The sequence below is a fragment of the Saccopteryx leptura genome, chromosome 5 (genome assembly GCF_036850995.1).
Source record: "Saccopteryx leptura isolate mSacLep1 chromosome 5, mSacLep1_pri_phased_curated, whole genome shotgun sequence".
NCBI lineage: Eukaryota > Metazoa > Chordata > Mammalia > Chiroptera > Emballonuridae > Saccopteryx > Saccopteryx leptura.
In genome coordinates, this window is record NC_089507.1 from 211,983,978 (window position 1) to 212,002,279 (window position 18,302).

Genomic DNA, 18,302 nt, shown 5'->3' on the forward strand with positions numbered 1-18,302 from the left:
TGCCCGAAAACCTTAGTGCGCTTGCGCCCTCTCGTCCGTGACGTAGGCCGCCCTATCCCGCCCCTTTTGGAACGCCGACTTGGGGAGCGGGCTGGCGGCCATTTTGTGAAGCGGCAGAGGAGGTAGTGGCTGCAGTAGTCTCCGGGAGGCCGTTCGCGCAGGGCCTGTCGGCCGCGGGGCGGAGGCACTCGCGCGGGGGGTAACTCAGGTCTGGGTTCGGGTGCCGCGCAGTTGTCCCCGGTAAGACTCCCGCAGCCCCGAAACGGGCGGGGCTGTGCGGGGCTCGAGCCGCCCCTTGGTGGCCCGGGGCGGGGCGTTCGCAGGCCTCCGAGCCCGCCGCAGCGCTCGCCTCACACAAAAGGGTCGGGCCTGGCTGCGGGGGACCTGGGGCGCTATTCGCGCCTCGGAGGCCTGAGAGGATGCCAGAAGGACGCGAGAGGATGGGCCTGCATACCGAAGTGGGGACGAGGCTGTAGCGAGGACGCGCCCGTGGTCTGAGTGGGAGGAGGCCAGAGCTGGGTGTCCCGGTGGCCTGCAAAGTAACGGGGACTGCAGTGAAAGCTCACCTCCGTCCCGAGAGAGCAAGATTTCCTGCACCCCTGAAGGTGGCGTGGCAGAGATCATAACTACATGTCTGCGCTCCGAAGTGAGGAGATCATCGTAGTGAGGACACTCCCTCCACCCGAAGTGGAAAGGAGGCCCCTGTGGCCTACCGGAAAAAGGGACTAGAATTAGGACACACCTGTGGGGAGGAAGCTGCAGTCGGCACCTTCTTAGGAGTCTAAGAAAGAAGTCTCAGTACTGACCGGTTTCGTGGCCTGGAGGGGGAGGGGGTTGCAGTAGAAATGCCTCCAAGGCCCAGAGCTGGGGCGGGCTTACCCTCGAGGGTGTCCCCGGGGAGACAGCCTCCAGTCCTGGAAGAGGAGGAGGTTCAATGGGATGTGGCCTGGGGGTGCTTTTGATGGAGAGTGAATTGAGTCTGGCGAAAGCTGGACGTGATAGTTTGCAGCCACGTGAAATGGGTGGGAGGAGCTTTCCGGATCTACAGGTTAGTGACGGGGTGGATGCTAGCACAGAGGCTTAGCTGCTAGATTTTGTCACCGGTGTGCGCTTTCTAGTGAAAAATCTGAGGGTCTCGGGTGAGGGCTATTCTGGTTTATTTAGCGCTAAACCGTGTGTTGATTCTGAGTATGGCAGGCTTTGTAGGAGAGAGTTCTGGACCCTAAAGTCTTTTGGCTTCTGGATTCCCGGCGGTGACCTTATGTAAATTGGGGTAGTTTGCAGATTAGGGTGATTGCATTCAGTATAACAAAAAAAAAAAAAAGATTGCAACTGAAAGTTTGTTGGGGAGACTTGTGATGGGGGTGCTTCGCTTACAGCTTCTTGCTTGACTGGTTTAAAATGGTGTCGTTTGTGTAAAATGCAGTAATGGCTATATGAATTGCCTTGGACCTTGTTAACTAGTTTGTATTAACGCATTTCGCAGCATTTCCAGTTGAAAAAATATATACACAGGTGTGGACATATAGGTTGATCTTGGTTTTGTTCTTTTTTGTTGTTTTTTAATTTTAGAAATACAATATAAGACAAGTTGTACTTGTTTGTGAAATTTGGCGGCTTAGTTGAATGGAAGATTTCTGGACTTTGTGGAAAGTAATTGTGTTTAGGTATTTTCCAAGAATATTGTAAATAATTTGGGAAGAACTGTTACAGATGGTTAATATAATTTTATGGTAATTTTTGAAGAAAATGAAATGTTTAGTGTGTTTACATAAAAATTGAGGGTTTGCTTAGTATTGCTGGAAATTTTTTTAATGAAACGGAGTGCATTTTTATATCACCTTTATATGCTCGATCAAATATTTGATTATTTTTATGGATTGTAATGCATAATTTCAATTTTTCTTATGTTCCTATCTGTTAGGTGAAAAATGTGAAACTTTAGAAACCATTGTGGTGTGGTTACTGGAACATACTGCTCTTTCCACTACCAGTATTCTTCAGGCTTCTTTCACTTTCTTTGACATGTCAAATGTTTTGATTGTTGCGTATTGAGAGTTTGGGGGTTGTTGGTACAATTTTTAGATGTGAAACTTGATTTTGTGAGCTAGTGCGTTCTAGGTGCTGAAATTCAGTGACAAATTCATACTGTTTTATTTCCATTTTCTAAAAACCCACTCCATCATTCAGTTTATTTTATTTTAAAATTTTTAAAATTGATTTTTAGAGAGAGAGAGAGGAAGGGAGAGGGAGGAAACCATTGCTGTTCCACCCATGCATTACTATTGGTTGACTCCTGTATATTCCCCGCCTGAGTATCAAACCCGCTACCTTGGTACACGAGCTGGATGCTCTGGCCAGGCACCATCACTGAGTTTAGATGAATTTTTTGTAAATGTTTTAGGAATAACTTCTGTCAGTAATGGTTGCACAAAAGATGCTTTTAGATATTCCTCACAAAAACGCAGGGTCTGTTGTCCTTTTCTGTATTGCCTGGTTGACCTACAAATACTTAGTTAAGTGTTCATGGAATAAATGAATATTTTTAAATGTTTTAGGTCAATTAAACAGAAAAATAACTTCACCTAATTTATGGTTTTATCAGAGTTTACAACCACTACCCATACACCTTTTGGTTTGCAGAGTTTAGCTAATTAAATTTAAAGCCAGCTTTTAAGTCTTAAGACCCATAGTGAAGGTGGAAGTGGTGTGCTAGATTAAAAGTAATATTGTTACTTTGAAGTTTAAATCAGGTCAGATAATGAACATTTTTGTTGGCATTTGGGGGGATTGAAAAATAATATTCTAGTCTTTTTGGCAGGAGGAATAAATACCTTTTTAGAAATGTCTTTTGATTTGCTGTCTTTAAGTACTGACTGGAGATTAATAGGAAAATTGAGTAATGTGCCATCAAAGGGTACATCTCCCTCAGTGTCGGAATTGTTGCATTAAGAATGATCCCAGAATCCGAAATGTGATCCATTTGGGGATGGGAACAAAATCAAGTGGATGAAGCTGTGGTTTTTTGTTGTTTTTGTTTCTTTTGGTAATACCTACCATAATTTGATTATGCTGTTTATAGTCTTATGCCCATTATGATTGCCTCTCTGTTGCTCGCCTCTGAGGGGAACATTTGAAGGGTGCTGGTTTTCTTTCCTTTTTTTTAAAAAAATCTGAAGAATAGCTCTGCTGAACCCTGGTTCTTATTGATTAAAGACTGAACAGAGTTGTAATTGAGTTTTAAATAATTATTATCAGATTAAGAGTGGAAATGATTAAGTTCTGGTTTGTGCCTTGGTTTCCTGATAAAAGGGGATTGTTTTCAGACATTTTATTCTGAAATCCCAAGTGATTGGAATGGCTTGTAAATAAGAATATCTGTCCTGTGATAATAATTTTTGTAGTAGTTATTTTCACACGTATGTATGTGGTATTCATAAAGTTGAAGCAAGGCTCCTATGTTAGGACAAATTCCTAACGTAAAGTGGAAAAATTTACTAAAGCAATCTTTATATCTTCTGAAATGTATCAGTGAACTCAATGGCAGATCAGGCCCATTTTCTCCTTTCCTACCCTTATGCTCCATGCATTTGTAAAACATGTATTTGCATGGAATTATTTCAGTCTAATCCTTCTAAAATTCACCCAAGTTTAATGTGATTGGAGTGGATTTTTTTCATTTTGGTGTCCTGCATTTAGTTGCTAGCTGACATTTAGAACACAGGAATGAATAGGTTTCCTGGGAAACAGTGACACCTTTACTAAATTACTGTGTTTTTCAGAAAGTGAGGTGTTGAAAACAAAAGTGTATACTTTGGTTCTCAGTTTATATACCTTGCCTATTTGAAGGCAGTGGGGTAACAGGAAGAGCAGTGAGGTTCTGGCTTGTAACCTGAACTTTCTGTGTACTGTTCTTTGGTATAGGGTGAGATAGACCTTCCTCTTTGTTGAAATAGAAATTCACAAATTTATGTCTAGATTGATTTGTACTATAAATTGAACACGTAAACCCTGAACTAGGCATTTGACCAGTTTAGCTAGGCATTTCAACTTTTCCTTGTGGAATGAGATGTTTCCCTCCATGTTACAGTTATTTCTGGCAATCCTGTATACATTTCTGGGAATGGACCTTTCCTGGTATGTTCCTTTATAGATGGATATGAGGTGCTTTCTTAGGTCTTGAAGGGAAGAGGCTAAGGAACCTGTTTTCCTTACCTGCAGAGCTCATGTCCTGGTCACACCAGATCTTTAGAATTCGAATCTCTAGTAGTGGATCATCAGTTTATCACAAGTGCTTATCTAGAAAATTACCTTGGTTCTTTGGCTCATTTCCTTTACATGAATCAAGCTTTTTTCTGTTTCTCATTTCCTCTTGTGACCCATTTAAATGAAGAGTTTGAAAATTCTGTAGACTTCATTAGAATTGATATGTACAACATAAGGGATTCATACAACGCGCTGGGCTTTTTTGAAGTGTTGTTTACAAGATGTTTGCATAACTTGTTTTGTGGCAAAACAATCTTACTGTTATTGAGTAATTTGAGTAGTTGTCTAGAAGATGTTTAGTTTGTCCTTTAGAAGAGTTTGGAATAACACTGACATTTTAAAGTGTTTTACTTTTTGTGATACTAAGCTCACTGATGGTATTTTGATCTTGAAAGATAGTAGTTTAAAATGAGCATCATTCTAACAGTATTATATTGGTAATCTTAATGCCTAACAGTGAGTTTTCTTCCACTTTGTTTCTCTGAATTAAAAAATGACCTTTTGTTTATAGTTGTGTAACCATTTGGTCATTTATATTGCTTGTGAATTGTTCATAATTTCACCAGTTTGGGGGAAATTCCAGTGAAAAACGAGTGATCTGTTATTACTTTGGGAAGTACTATTAATGTGCCAGGTATTTTCAGGGATTTTAAAAAAGTAAGTTTTTTGGGACTGCTATGGCGTTAGAATAAAAAAGCAGTTTCTCTTAATATTTCGAACTCCAGTGGCTTTAACTAAGAATTGGTCCTTATAGCCAGATCTGCCTCTTTGTTTGTGTTATTTGATGTTTGATGCTATTTTTGGTGCAAAGGAAAAAATATTGAAAGAGTAATTGCAATAATTTCAATGAGTACCTTTGAATTGATGACTTAATTGGTCCAGGAACTATTGTGTGAACTTGTTACTATGCTGCTTTTTCATCAAAAATTTGGTGGGAACCTGAGAAAATAGGTCATTGTTGAACCTTTCAGGGATTTTCTGGATTGGTTTAATCATCAAGTGATAAAAGCAGTTACCAATGTGAAGGTGAAAGCTGTATGTATGACTGTGTTAGTTTTCAGTTGATTCATTCTTGGGTTACCTTGTGATACATTCTTTTGATGTATGTGAATATATGTTTTGAGAAATACTCAAATTTGAAAGCAATAATGAATATTAAACATTTGTAGGATTTTGGTACATGTATGTCTTTTTCTTCTTTTTGATATGCATTCTAAAGAAGTACTCTGGTTTCAGACTCGCCTTGGTAATGTACAGTTCAGTGTGGCCTGTGCGTGTTTTGTGTTTCCTGCATTGATTTTTGCCTCCGTTTATTCTCTATTGCAGTCTAAAAGTTGGTTTTAATTGGTTGCCCACAGGATTGACTTGGCCTCTACTTCTTGTTAAGAAAATACATCTCTTGTTTTATCAGGTAAGAGATTTTGAATAGAGGGTTTGCTTTTATACAAAATAAAATGAGATAGTTATTAAGTAACATAAAATATGTGTAGTAACTAAATTGTGGGTTTTATTGTTTTAAGAAGCTTACCTAAGATATGGGGGTGGAATGGATGGGTACCATGATGGAGGAACGGTTGTTGCTTCCTTTCAGGGTCAGTTTTATTTTTTTTTATTTTTATTTTTTGTATTTTTCTGAAGCTGGAAACAGGGAGAGACAGTCAGACAGACTCCCGTATGCGCCCGACCGGGATCCACCCGGCACGCCCACCAGGGGTGATGCTCTGCCCCTCCTGGGCGTGGCTCTGCCGCGACCAGAGCCACTCCAGCGCTGGGGCAGAGGCTAAGGAGCCATCCCCAGCGCCCGGGCCATCTTTGCTCCAATGGAGCCTTGGCTGCGGGAGGAGAAGAGAGAGACAGAGAGGAAGGAGGGGGGGGTGGAGAAGCAAATAGGCGCTTCTCCTATGTGCCCTGGCCGGGAATCGAACCCGGGTGCCTCGCACGCCAGGCCGACGCTCTACCGCTGAGCCAACCGGCCAGGGCCTTAGGGTCAGTTTTATATGAATGCGTTTCTCCTGCTGAATTTCTGGTTATTAGGCAATACGCAGCAGGTTTTTTTTCCTCAGTAGCATTTAGACTAATTACAAATACAGGTGCTTGTTATTGGTGTGGTTTTTTTAATATTCCTAAGAAGTATAGGTATAGATAATGGGTCATATGTTTTAGAATACAAATTCTGACTTTAAGGACCCTCAGTGATTGGAATATAACCTTCTTATTAAATAACTAAGGCTCCAGATGGGTTGAAATGATGTATCTGTCAAACAGGTACTTAGTAGAAAAATAGCAGATCTTATGTCATATTTTTCAGAATCTAAAAACTTTTCCTTTTTAGATGGCTTTATAAATCTTGTGCTCTATTTTGGTTTAATCATCAGCCTTTTTCTAGATGGTAATCTGGGCAGATTTTGAATGTCATGTTTTCATGTGTACCTAATACAGACTTGCACTAAATCCTTTTTCTTAGCAGCAAATGGTTTAAAGACTCAATGTGTATGTCACTTTAGCCCTGTGTTTAATTTTTGTGTTCTTGGGACCATATTAAATTCCCAGTGCGAACTAACATCTTTCCTTCAAGTTGTTTTGGCTACCCAGTGCCCATGATATGTCCCCTTTATATAGTAATTCAATGATTAAGCATTTTTTGATGTTGGACAGGAATGCTGGCTCAGTTTTGCTTGCATATGGCCAATATTCTAGAGTCAATAAGGAATAAGTATTTAATGACTTGGAAACTTCTTAATGAACTTCCTGATAGACTGCTAAATAGTAAATAAGGAGAAAAGAGTCTGTTGGTGTGATTGTTTTTTAGTATATTTTTTGTTGACTACTGCAGACCTATTATAAAAACTTCTCCCTTCCCCCCAGTTTCTAGTGTTTTATAGTGAATCATTTCACAAAGAGCATTTTCTGTTTGTCAGTTCAGTTTTCAGGATTAAATTTGAAGGTGGTGTGTGTGTGTGCGATAACTATCAGAGCCAAACAGTATATTTCTTTTTAATGTACAGCAGTCATAACATTGAGCTATAATTATGTATATTTTATATTGATTAATATTTATATAATATTTAATATTGAAAGACTGCTTTCGTAGAGTTGTTCTTAGAGCTTGCAAGAGGAAACTTGGTTCTTCTAATGTTCTCGAGAAGATAAAACTAGAGCTCAAATACTTTATAATTTCTCTGAAGCCACAGCCAGATTACTATGTGAATATTTAAAAGTTGGTTTTAAGATGGCTTGGGCATCATCCTATGTTTTTGACCACATAAAGTTGAAATTAATATTTTTTCTAGTGCCAAGAATTTATTTTATATTGCTTTACAAAGGCTTGCCCTTGGCATTTACTCTTAGAAGCCATAAGAACTGAAATACTGAAATTTTACATAAATCTAGGGGAAGGCTTCTTTATTAAATTGAACATTATCTAAAGAGCTCAATGAGTACCCAGAAATTCCACAGGAGTTATTTATGTTTGGGCCAAAGGCTATAACAATCATTGAATAAAGTTCATACCCTGGTTCTTTTAAAATAAAAGCAAAACCAAAAAATACTGCTTTTTCATTATCATCTCTTCTCTATGGGAAAGAAACAAGACTGTTTTTTAATGGAGGGTATGGGAATGAATCATAGGATCTTAAGTTTTAATTAAAACAGCCACGGTGACTGGCACTGTAACCAGGTTCTGCTTTTTGTGAAGTGATGAGTATAGGTAACTAAGATTTTGGCTATTTTATTCAATATTTCTTTTGGGCTCTTAGCATGTATTACCCTTATTTGTAATAAATAATACGTAGCTTTCTTTAATAAATAAAGCTGTAATGCTGCTCGAAGAGTTTTAGGATGAAATACAGAGTCACTTCTCATTTGAGACTTGAATCTACTTTAGTGTTGAGTATTATTTGTAATTAATTAGTTTTTTGTTCTGTTGGATTTGAGACTGAACCATATGAAATGACACTGACTGATAATTCTACGAAGTTGTTAGGTTTATAAGGAAGATGCTAAGCCAGTTTTAAATATTAACATTGATGCATTCTTTGCATGTTTTCCCCCTAAAGATTGTTAAACTTTGTTTCCTGATTCAACTTATGAATTTCTTTTAAGTCTTAAACCTTACTGAATTGTGGTCTGAATGCTGTAATCGGTGATTTACTGTTCTGTGGTTGTTTTTTTCTGAAACTTTTGAGTCTTGGGACTGAACTTCTAATTGTTTCCAGGATAATTTTGGAAGTTGAAATTGTCTAGGTTTTATATTGTAAATGGCACATGATACTCAGTTTTTAAGAATATCCAATTTAACAAATGACTGCTTGTGATAGTTTGAGGGACTATTTGAGGGCCTAATATGGTAGCTGGTCATTCTTATAGCTAAAAACTTGGTATGATAAACAGGAGTCTGACCTGGCCGTTGCCTTTTCTCATCTATCTGCAGGTGTTTGTGGTTTCAGCGCAGCATGGCTGTGGTCATCCGTTTGCAAGGTCTCCCAATTGTGGCGGGGACCATGGACATTCGTCACTTCTTCTCTGGATTGACCATTCCTGATGGGGGCGTGCATATTGTAGGGGGTGAACTGGGTGAGGCTTTCATCGTTTTTGCCACTGATGAAGATGCAAGGCTTGGTATGATGCGCACAGGTGGTACAATTAAAGGGTCAAAAGTGACACTGTTATTGAGTAGTAAAACAGAAATGCAGAATATGATTGAACTGAGTCGAAGGCGGTTTGAAACTGCCAACTTAGATATGCCACCAGCAAATGCTAGTAGATCAGGACCACCACCTAGCTCAGGAATGGGTGGCAGGGTTAACTTGCCTACAACAGTACCCAACTTTAATAATCCTTCACCCAGTGTAGTTACTGCTGCCACTTCTGTTCATGAAAGCAACAAAAACATACAGACATTTTCTACAGCCAGCATAGGAACGGCTCCTCCAAATATGGGAACTTCCTTTGGGAGCCCCACGTTTAGCTCAACCATTTCAAGCACAGCCTCTCCAATGAACACGGTCCCACCACCACCAATTCCTCCAATCCCTGCAATACCGTCTTTGCCACCAATGCCATCCATTCCCCCAATACCAGTTCCTCCTCCAGTACCTACACTGCCTCCTGTGCCTCCTGTACCCCCAATCCCCCCAGTCCCTTCGGTGCCACCCATGACCCCACTGCCGCCCATGTCGGGCATGCCACCCTTGAACCCACCACCTGTGGCACCTCTGCCTGCTGGAATGAATGGCTCTGGAGCACCTATGAATCTGAACAATAACTTGAACCCTGTGTTTCTGGGTCCGTTGAATCCTGTTAACCCTATCCAGATGAATTCTCAAAGCAGTGTGAAACCACTTCCCATCAACCCGGATGATCTGTATGTCAGTGTGCATGGAATGCCCTTTTCTGCAGTGGAAAATGATGTCAGAGATTTTTTCCATGGCCTTCGTGTTGATGCCGTGCATTTGTTGAAAGATCATGTAGGCCGAAATAATGGGAATGGATTGGTTAAGTTTCTCTCCCCTCAAGATACATTTGAAGCCTTGAAACGAAACAGAATGCTGATGATACAACGCTATGTGGAAGTTAGTCCTGCGACAGAGAGACAGTGGGTAGCTGCTGGAGGCCATATCACTTTTAAGCAAAGTATAGGACCTTCTGGACAAACCCATCCCCCTCAGACACTTCCCAGGTCAAAATCGCCCAGTGGGCAGAAAAGGTCAAGGTCACGATCACCACATGAGGCTGGTTTTTGTGTTTACTTGAAAGGGCTACCATTTGAAGCTGAAAACAAACATGTTATTGATTTTTTTAAAAAGTTGGATATTGTGGAAGATAGTATTTATATTGCTTATGGACCCAATGGGAAAGCAACTGGTGAAGGCTTTGTGGAGTTCAGGAATGAGGCTGATTATAAGGCTGCACTGTGTCGTCATAAGCAATACATGGGCAATCGCTTTATTCAGGTTCATCCAATCACTAAGAAAGGTATGCTAGAAAAGATAGATATGATTAGAAAAAGACTACAGAACTTCAACTATGACCAGAGAGAAATGATGTTAAATCCGGAGGGGGATGTCAGCTCTACCAAAGTCTGTGCACACATAACAAATATTCCATTCAGCATTACCAAGATGGATGTTCTTCAGTTCCTAGAAGGAATCCCAGTGGATGAAAATTCTGTCCATGTTCTTGTTGATAACAATGGGCAAGGTCTAGGACAGGCATTGGTTCAGTTTAAAAATGAAGATGATGCACGTAAGTCTGAACGCTTACACCGTAAAAAACTTAATGGGCGAGAAGCTTTTGTTCATGTAGTTACTCTAGAAGATATGAGAGAGATTGAGAAAAATCCCCCTGCCCAAGGAAAAAAGGGGTTAAAGATGCCTGTGTCGGGTAATCCTGCAGTTCCAGGAATGCCCAGTGCTGGAATGCCCAGTGCCGGAATGCCCAGTGCCGGAATGCCCAATGCTGGAATGCCCAGTGCCCCAATGCCTAATGCCCCAATGCCCAGTGCCCCAATGCCCAATGCGGGAGTGCCCAATGTGGGAGTGCCGAATGCGGGAATGCCGAATGCAGGAATGCCTAGTGCAGGGGGTGAAGAGCATGCCTTCCTGGCTGTAGGATCCAAAGAGGCCAATAACGGGCCTCCATTTAATTTTCCTGGTAATTTCGGTGGGCCAAATGCCTTTGGGCCACCGCTGCCTCCTCCAGGGTTAGGAGGGGCCTTTGGTGATGTTAGGCCTGGTATGCCTTCAGTTGGAAATAGTGGTTTGCCTGGTCTAGGACTGGATGTTCCAGGTTTTGGAGGTGGACCAAATAATTTAAGTGGGCCAGGATTTGGAGGGGGGCCTCAGAATTTTGGAAATGGCCCTGGTAACTTAGGTGGTCCCCCTGGCTTTGGAAGTGGCCCTCCTGGTCTTGGAAATGTCCCGGGCCATTTGAGTGGGCCACCAGCTTTTGGGCCAGGGCCTGGGCCTGGCCCTGGCCCAATCCACATTGGTGGTCCTCCTGGCTTTGGATCTAGTTCTGGAAAACCAGGACCAACAGTAATTAAAGTGCAGAACATGCCCTTCACTGTGTCTATTGATGAGATTTTAGATTTCTTTTATGGCTATCAAGTTATCCCAGGCTCAGTTTGTTTAAAATACAATGAAAAAGGTATGCCCACAGGTGAAGCCATGGTGGCCTTTGAATCTCGGGATGAAGCCACAGCTGCTGTCATTGACTTAAATGACAGACCTATAGGCTCTAGGAAAGTAAAACTCATATTAGGGTAGCTGTTCACATCAATCTTTGTAGGGTAGGTATTCATAGTGCTGTGATTAATGCATCCAGATTGTTTTCCTAATATTTCCAGGTTAGAACCTGTGGATTGTTTCAGTTGCATATAGATTGGTTTCCATAACATAGAGCATTGGTTGACTGTTTACAGAAGATTCACTACAAGGATAAACATTGCTGTATGTTTCAGTAAAACTATCTGGAGAGAACACAAAAATGATTTTGGCATAACATTAGAGAAACGATTTGTAAAACTCAAATGATGACATAAAGCTTATCAAGGAATCTAGATTGTTGTTTTTTTTGTACTATATGGGATGAAGAAAATAGAATTGTCAATAGAGCTCATTAAGGGTGCTCTTGCCAGCTGCTGAAAAATAGAAGTTGGCTACTGTTGGAATTTGGTTTAAAGCTGGACAGATTTGCTTTGTTATAGGGTCAAATCTTTGTCTAAAGTCCTCATTTTCTTTTAAAATTAAATAAAATCTCTGTATACAGATTCACTGTATGTACCTTTATTGCTTTTTGAGGGTTCTTGCTGTATAGACAGTCCTGCTTCTGAAGTTGCTGCTTTGTTTGCCTAATTTACTCATTTGTAAATGAGGAGAACTGTTTTGTTGTTGGTTGTTTTTTTTTAAATATGAAACTCCACACTTGGTTTGTGCTATAACCTTGAACTTTGATTTCTAATGTCACACTTAAAACTGTGTGGAATAAGACTTTGCTACAAAAATAAAATACGGAGTTCTCTACCTACCAGCCTTTTTGGTTTGACCGCCAACTTTTAGTTCAGTCAGTTTAAAAATTGCTCATGTTGTTTGGATGGCATCAAAAACCAGAAACTGCTTTTGATAATCATTGTGTAAGATTCCTTGTTTGAAGTCCTGTCTGTGATAGACTGATGTTTTGGCAATTTCCTTCTGTCCCAAATATATGTGAAATTTTGGCCTAAATACAGAGAGTCCATTCATAAGAAAGAACATCATCATATCTAGGTTTCTAAAACTAAAGTTGAAATTGTTAGCTGTGTAAGCAATAGTGTTATAGAATAAAAAAAAATCAATAAGCTAAGCTGGTTTGTAGATTGATTTGCATTTAATCCTGTTACTTGAGGCTTTTGGTCTAGTTGTTTGAGCAGCCTGTTTACAAAAATTCTTCCTACAGAGTATAAAGTGCAGCTGCCAGAGGGGAGAAAATTGAGACTCTTTACCCTTTCATATTCTTTTCTTTGGCATTCGGGATACTAAGGCAGGAGGACCACATAGGTTCTGGTTGGTAAGTGTCCTTATCAGGAAAACATCTGCTTTACAAAGTCCTACTCACTGCCACAAAGGCTCTATTTATGGTTACTTTCCATCTTAGTGGGAAAATTCTAAAGAGGTGTCACATTATATTCTAAACTGGAATGGGAGATTGGTGAGGTATCCTGAAAAACAAATGTTGTCTTTTACATGGGCCTCTGTCTTGGTTTGAAACATCCCCAGCATTTCCTATAAATCAATGTACTTACAAAGGGGTCAGCCTTTTAAAAGAAGTATTTCCTGGAAAAAAAAATTAGTGCCTTTTTGGTGTTGCAAGTCAGTGGAACACTGAAATACAGCGTCGTGTAATTTAGAGTTAAGAGTGGCAACGGTTTCATTTGTGTGGTAAGATTCGGAAAGCCTTTTTGTCACTACAATCTTAGAGGATTGACAATACAGGATTTTTGTTTAGGAAAAGGATTGGTTAGACTCAGAAAAGACATGGCCGTGTCGTGGGTCTTGATAATGTGCAAATACAAAGTTGCTCTGACATCACTAGATATTGCCTCCTCAACTAAAAAAAAGCAATATGATGGTTGTATATGCTGATCAATTTAAGTTTTCTGTCAAGTAATCATTTCTCATTCCAAGGATGGAGTGCAGAAAACTTCAGCACTGTTCAGGAGTTTTATTTCAGCTGCAAATTATTTTCCCCATTGGAAAGCTGACTGTTTTAGAAAAATGGGTTGTTTGAAGATGAAACTTTTTAATCTTTTTTTACAACTTATTTTGGTTATATGTTAAATATTTCATATACTTTATTGCAACTATTTTGTTATTTCTACATCTTAGGTAAATGCTGAAAAGGAAAACTGGATTTTATTTATCAAATTAAGAAAGTAGTGGTTGCGTAGAAATTGGAGAGAACTGTTTCTTTGGTTGAATCACAACAGTGCTTTTCTTGTTGAGAAATGTGATTAAATGCTTTGCCCTGTGGAACTTGATTTCTGTGTATCTGAGACTTATTACAAATTATATAGCACTAACTGCTAAGCATACTGTTTTATGCTGGGCATAGGAGTTTGAGTGTTAAAAATTTTTTTGAAAATATGTTCTATGAAACTATTCATACCTCTCTTTTTGCACATTTTCTTATACAGACTAGATTTTGGGTGGTAATTTACATTTTCTTATTTGCTTTGTATGGTATTAAGGTTTTGTAAAGCTTTGCTCAAAGTTGTGTGCATTAGTAAACATTCATTTACAATTTTATGTGTAAATTTTATTGTCTGTTTTGGTGACTGACATGGAAGAGAATGTTGTGGGTTTTTTTGTATTTTTCTGAAGCTGGAAACGGGGAGAGACAGTCAGACAGACTCCCGCATGCGCCCGACCGGGATCCACCCGGCACGCCCACCAGGGGGCGATGCTCTGCCCCTGGGGGGGGAGGTCGCTCTGCCACGACCAGAGCCACCCCAGCACCTGGGGCAGAGGCCAAGGAGCCATCCCCAGCGCCCGGGCCATCCCTGTTCCAATGGAGCCCCAGCTGCGGGAGGGGAAGAGAGAGACAGAGAGGAAGGGGGGGGTGGAGAAGCAAATGGGCGCCTCTCCTATGTGCCCTGGCCGGGAATCGAACCCGGGTCCCCCGCACGCCAGACCGACGCTCCACCGCTGAGCCAACCGGCCAGGGCCTTTTTTTTTAAGATTTTATTTATTCATTATAGGGGGGGCGGAGCAGGAAGCATCAACTTCCATATGTGCCTTGACCAGGCAAGCCCAGGGTTTTGAACCGGCAACCTCAGCGTTTCCAGGTTGACACTTTATCCACTGCGCCACCACAGGTCAGGCGGAAGAGAATCTTTCCATTAGGTTTAATTTTTTTTTCTCCCACCCCCTCCACCCACCCCTAGCTGCAGGTTTATAAACTTTTATTTTAGTTTAAGGATTAAAGAAATCTACAAAATGTATTTTATAAGTAGCAAATTTGTAAACTTTTTCTGAGCTTTAGTGAAAATTCATTTAGTTCACAAGCAAAATTTGGAGGTTTATTTTGTGTTTACACTGTAGTTTGGATGTACAATTATTACTGGCTTTTTTTAAATGCAACACCGTTGAGTGAAATGTGGTTCCTGGCTTTGTGCTCCAAGTTGTCAAGGCAATGACAGTGGAATTGCTTGATACTTTCATTAGGAAACTTTTAATTCAAAATTTCAGAAAGTAATAGCATAATTATGTCAGTTTTAAGCCACTGGATGAAAATCTAGGGCTGTGTATAGAAATAAGCAAACACATATTGGGTGGAATTACCTTGGATAAAAATAAGGATACATGAAATCCTTAAATTCATGGTCCCTTTTATTGGATTCTGTCATTGTGTACAGGTGTGGGTCAAGCATTTAAATATAAATCCACTCATCAGTTTTAAGAACACTTAAAAATGAGTAAAAATGTAAAATTGCTGCTAGTCAAATCTTTTGGAAAGAATTTCTGGCAGTGATCACTTTTAAAATTATTTACCACTCGTGCAAAATTACCACATTTAAATTGTTTTACTGGTAGTTCTGTAGTGGTCCATACTTCAGAAACCAAACACTGTAAAAGGACTCGTTGCCAGTGTGGCCAAAAATTGCCAGCAAATACTGCCTTGGCATCATTCAGCAGAGGTTATTATTTATAAAGATGAAGTCTTGAATACTGTTCAATAAACTTGTCACAAAATAAAACAGGCTGATGCTTTTAATGCTTTAACTGTACAAGAGTACTTTAATGAGCTATATCATCAGGTTTTAACACCTGAAAATATTTTGTGCCTTTGGAAAGGTGGATTTGGTGATCTTGGAGGTAATAATTGTTGCTTATCCTTGTCCACAAATGCAGAAGTGTGGAAAGAAGAGGATTCCTGGAACTGCAGGGAGGAAACTTGATTCTAGATCATATCTGTGGTTTTTCACCCTTTAAAATTTATTATATATGTTTGCTAGCAAGCCCAGTTCATTATGTGGACTCACCAGAAACCAGATGCTCCTTTTCCCGGGAGTCTTAAAAGGGCGCTGTGAATTGTCTTTTCAAAAAACTGATTAGGAAATGGGAAAAATCTTCAGAATACATTGTCAATTGCATATACCTCTAAAGCTTTGTTTTTATTTTTATTTTATCTTTTTGTTTACTTGTTTTTGCATTGATGTCTTTATGGTGGGGAAGAAGAAAGGAATCAACAATATTGCTACTTTCTGACATGGTGCTCTGATTTTGTCCCTTCCACGTTGTTCAAATTCTACTGGAAAAAAAAAAAAGCAAATGAGAAGTTTTCATAAATTCCAGAATCCTTTTAAAAACATCTGGATTGGAGTTGCATAGAAGTTTGCGTGCTATCCATTCTAACCAAAGCTCTTGAAAAATGTAACTTTTATCTTCATCGTGAAAGAATTTTAGCCTGTATTTCAGTTTGAACACCCACCTTATATTAGAGGTGTTTTAGACTCTTTATTCTAGGTAGTTGATGAACTGTTTTAAAATTGTGAAGGTTCAACTAAGCATTTAAAAACCACAGAGTGAAATAAATCAGCTGCCTATAGAGATCTAAAATGGCCTTTACCATCCTAAAGGGGTGAACTGTGTACTAGTAAGTCCTTTTCTTGCTCAGGAGAGATGACTCGTTTTTATTCATTGTCCATTTTTCAACGTTTAACAGCAAGAAATAGTTGATCAGTTACGTGCATCACTATTCTCCTTACTCCACAAAAGTAGCACTTTTAATGGGATATATGGTAGGATGAAAAATTTAAGGCTGTCCTTTTAAATTAAAAAAGTTTGCAGTTTTATCTTTTAAATATAAAATCTGATCAGTTGACTTATGTAAAATGTTCTGGAAAGAGTACTGTGATGGTGGCACAATTTTCTGATACTGTAGTTACTTTCCTGGGAAAACCCTTCTGTTCAACAACCTAATCAAGTTAAACTTTTTTTTTTTTTTAAAAAAACAGAGACAGAGAGAGGGATAGACAGACAGGGACGAAGAGAGATGAGAAGCATCAATCATCAGTTTTTTGTTGCGACACCTTAGTTGTTCACTGATTGCTTTCTCATATGTGCCTTGACCATAGGGCTACAGCAGACCGAGTATCCCCTTGCTCAAGCCAGTGACCTTGGGTCCAAGCTGGTGAGCTTTTGCTCAAACCAGATGAGCCTGCGCTCAAGCTGGCAACCTCAGGATCTTGAACCTGTGTCCTCTGCATCCCAGTCCAACGCTCTATCCACTGCACCACCACCTGGTCAGGCTAGTTAAACTCTTCTTGGTGCCTGCTCATGTAAATGTTAATTCTTTGCTGTTCTTGGATTTATTCTTGGTGTCTTGAGCAACTTTGTGCCAGACAACTCATAAGCAGCCTAGAATTGGCTCTTTTCTGGATCAGTATAACTGGCAATACAGTGCCACTAAGGTGGCACTGCATATTTTCTGTGTATTGCTGTACTGCTAAAACCGCAGAAGGGGTAAAAAGCCACTTGATGCAAGCATTCCACCTCAAGGGACAGAACAGCACTCTAAAAAAATCTGGGGGTAGGAAATAGTGCTGGGGAAAATTTCCTTAACTATATATTAATATAATAACAGTATTAAATGTAATTTGAATTTTGTCAAGATACCCAGAGATCTCCCCCAAGTGAAAATGTTGACAGGTCAGAGACAAAGCAAAAGCCCCTTGTAGAGAAGTGGTTAAATAGAACAGGGCATTGGAGATGCCACCTTAGTTGTTCCGGACATCTGGACTCTGACTTTAGAAACTTAATAGTTTCAAGTCATTTATCCTGATCAGTATCTGATGGCTTGCCATTTCCTGTTGAGAGGAGGAGGTGGCTGTTTGGGAAAAATAGAGCCATGACCAGCAGAAAACATAATTCAATATGGACAAAGTCAGAGATGTTTAATGAGCATAACACATCCCAGGAGTGAGCTATTGTTTGTTCAAACAGGCTGCCTCTTGGTGTTTCCCTCTCCATTCTAATGCCACCAGTTCTCCACCTTCACCCGTTTACATTAGTCTTTTGGTAACCAGGACTATGAATTTTACTTAGAAGCCTGCTCACTGCTCTCTCTCTAGTCCTAGCTTCCTAATTGAGTTGAGAGAGGCATGAGTCCACTCACGGCTCTTGATTAGTAAGATTTGTTACCTAGGCATTTGTGCTATATATCAAACGTAACAATCACATGCTCCCACAAGTCACGTGTTCTCGCAGATGGGAAAAACTCAAAAGGTCAAGAAATTCAGCTGCTTTAAAGGATACTAAGTCATACCAACAGGTGCTGTTGCTGATTTTCTCATTTTCCTTTTCCACTTGGAAGTAAGCTAATGTCAACCTCTGCACTCCCCGCACCTTGGGCCGCGATACAGAGGATCATGTCTTTTATACATAACTCCCTTCTGGGTGTGGGTCTTTGGGACCAACAGGATCTCTGCTATGGATGGCTAAAGTGGAAAAACGAACGCATCTTTTCCTACTGAAGTAGATACTGCTAATTACCTTTGC

At 40.1% G+C, this 18,302-nt stretch overlaps 2 protein-coding genes across 9 annotated transcripts in view; both read left to right on the top strand.

Moving 5' to 3' along the window:
- Positions 1-10: 10 nt before the first annotated feature.
- CPNE1 (copine 1) overlaps positions 11-18,302 on the top strand; it is a 39,595-nt gene continuing 21,303 nt past the window's right edge. The window contains exons 1-2 of one of the 6 annotated variants that reach the window (XM_066383967.1): positions 157-240; positions 5,625-5,677. Coding sequence is in view for 1 of the 6 variants with exons in the window: in XM_066383970.1 (XP_066240067.1) it covers positions 10,504-10,509 (6 nt within the window). In the remaining 5 variants the exon portion in view is untranslated. Of the gene's footprint in view, positions 241-5,592; positions 5,678-8,701; positions 8,839-10,503; positions 10,510-18,302 lie in introns of those variants that run through there. The other 5 variants (XM_066383966.1, XM_066383968.1, XM_066383964.1 and 2 more) reach the window with 5 other exon arrangements.
- Positions 92-11,820, top strand: RBM12 (RNA binding motif protein 12). 3 transcript variants are annotated; one of them, XM_066383963.1, is made up of 3 exons: positions 92-122; positions 5,625-5,677; positions 8,696-11,820. In XM_066383963.1, exon 3 carries the CDS (start codon positions 8,718-8,720, stop codon positions 11,529-11,531), a length of 2,814 nt encoding a protein of 937 aa, XP_066240060.1. In that variant the 5' UTR covers positions 92-122; positions 5,625-5,677; positions 8,696-8,717; the 3' UTR covers positions 11,532-11,820. The 3 variants fall into 3 exon arrangements, with proteins under 3 accessions (XP_066240060.1, XP_066240059.1, XP_066240058.1); XM_066383962.1 differs by lacking the exon at positions 92-122 and adding an exon at positions 157-240; XM_066383961.1 differs by lacking the exon at positions 92-122 and adding an exon at positions 188-240 and having other exon boundaries at positions 5,593-5,677.

Excerpts from the sequence above, each read along its gene's own strand:
- RBM12 (XM_066383963.1), top strand. The coding sequence starts at position 8,718 with ATGGCTGTGGTCATCCGTTTGCAAGGTCTCCCAATTGTGGCGGGGACC.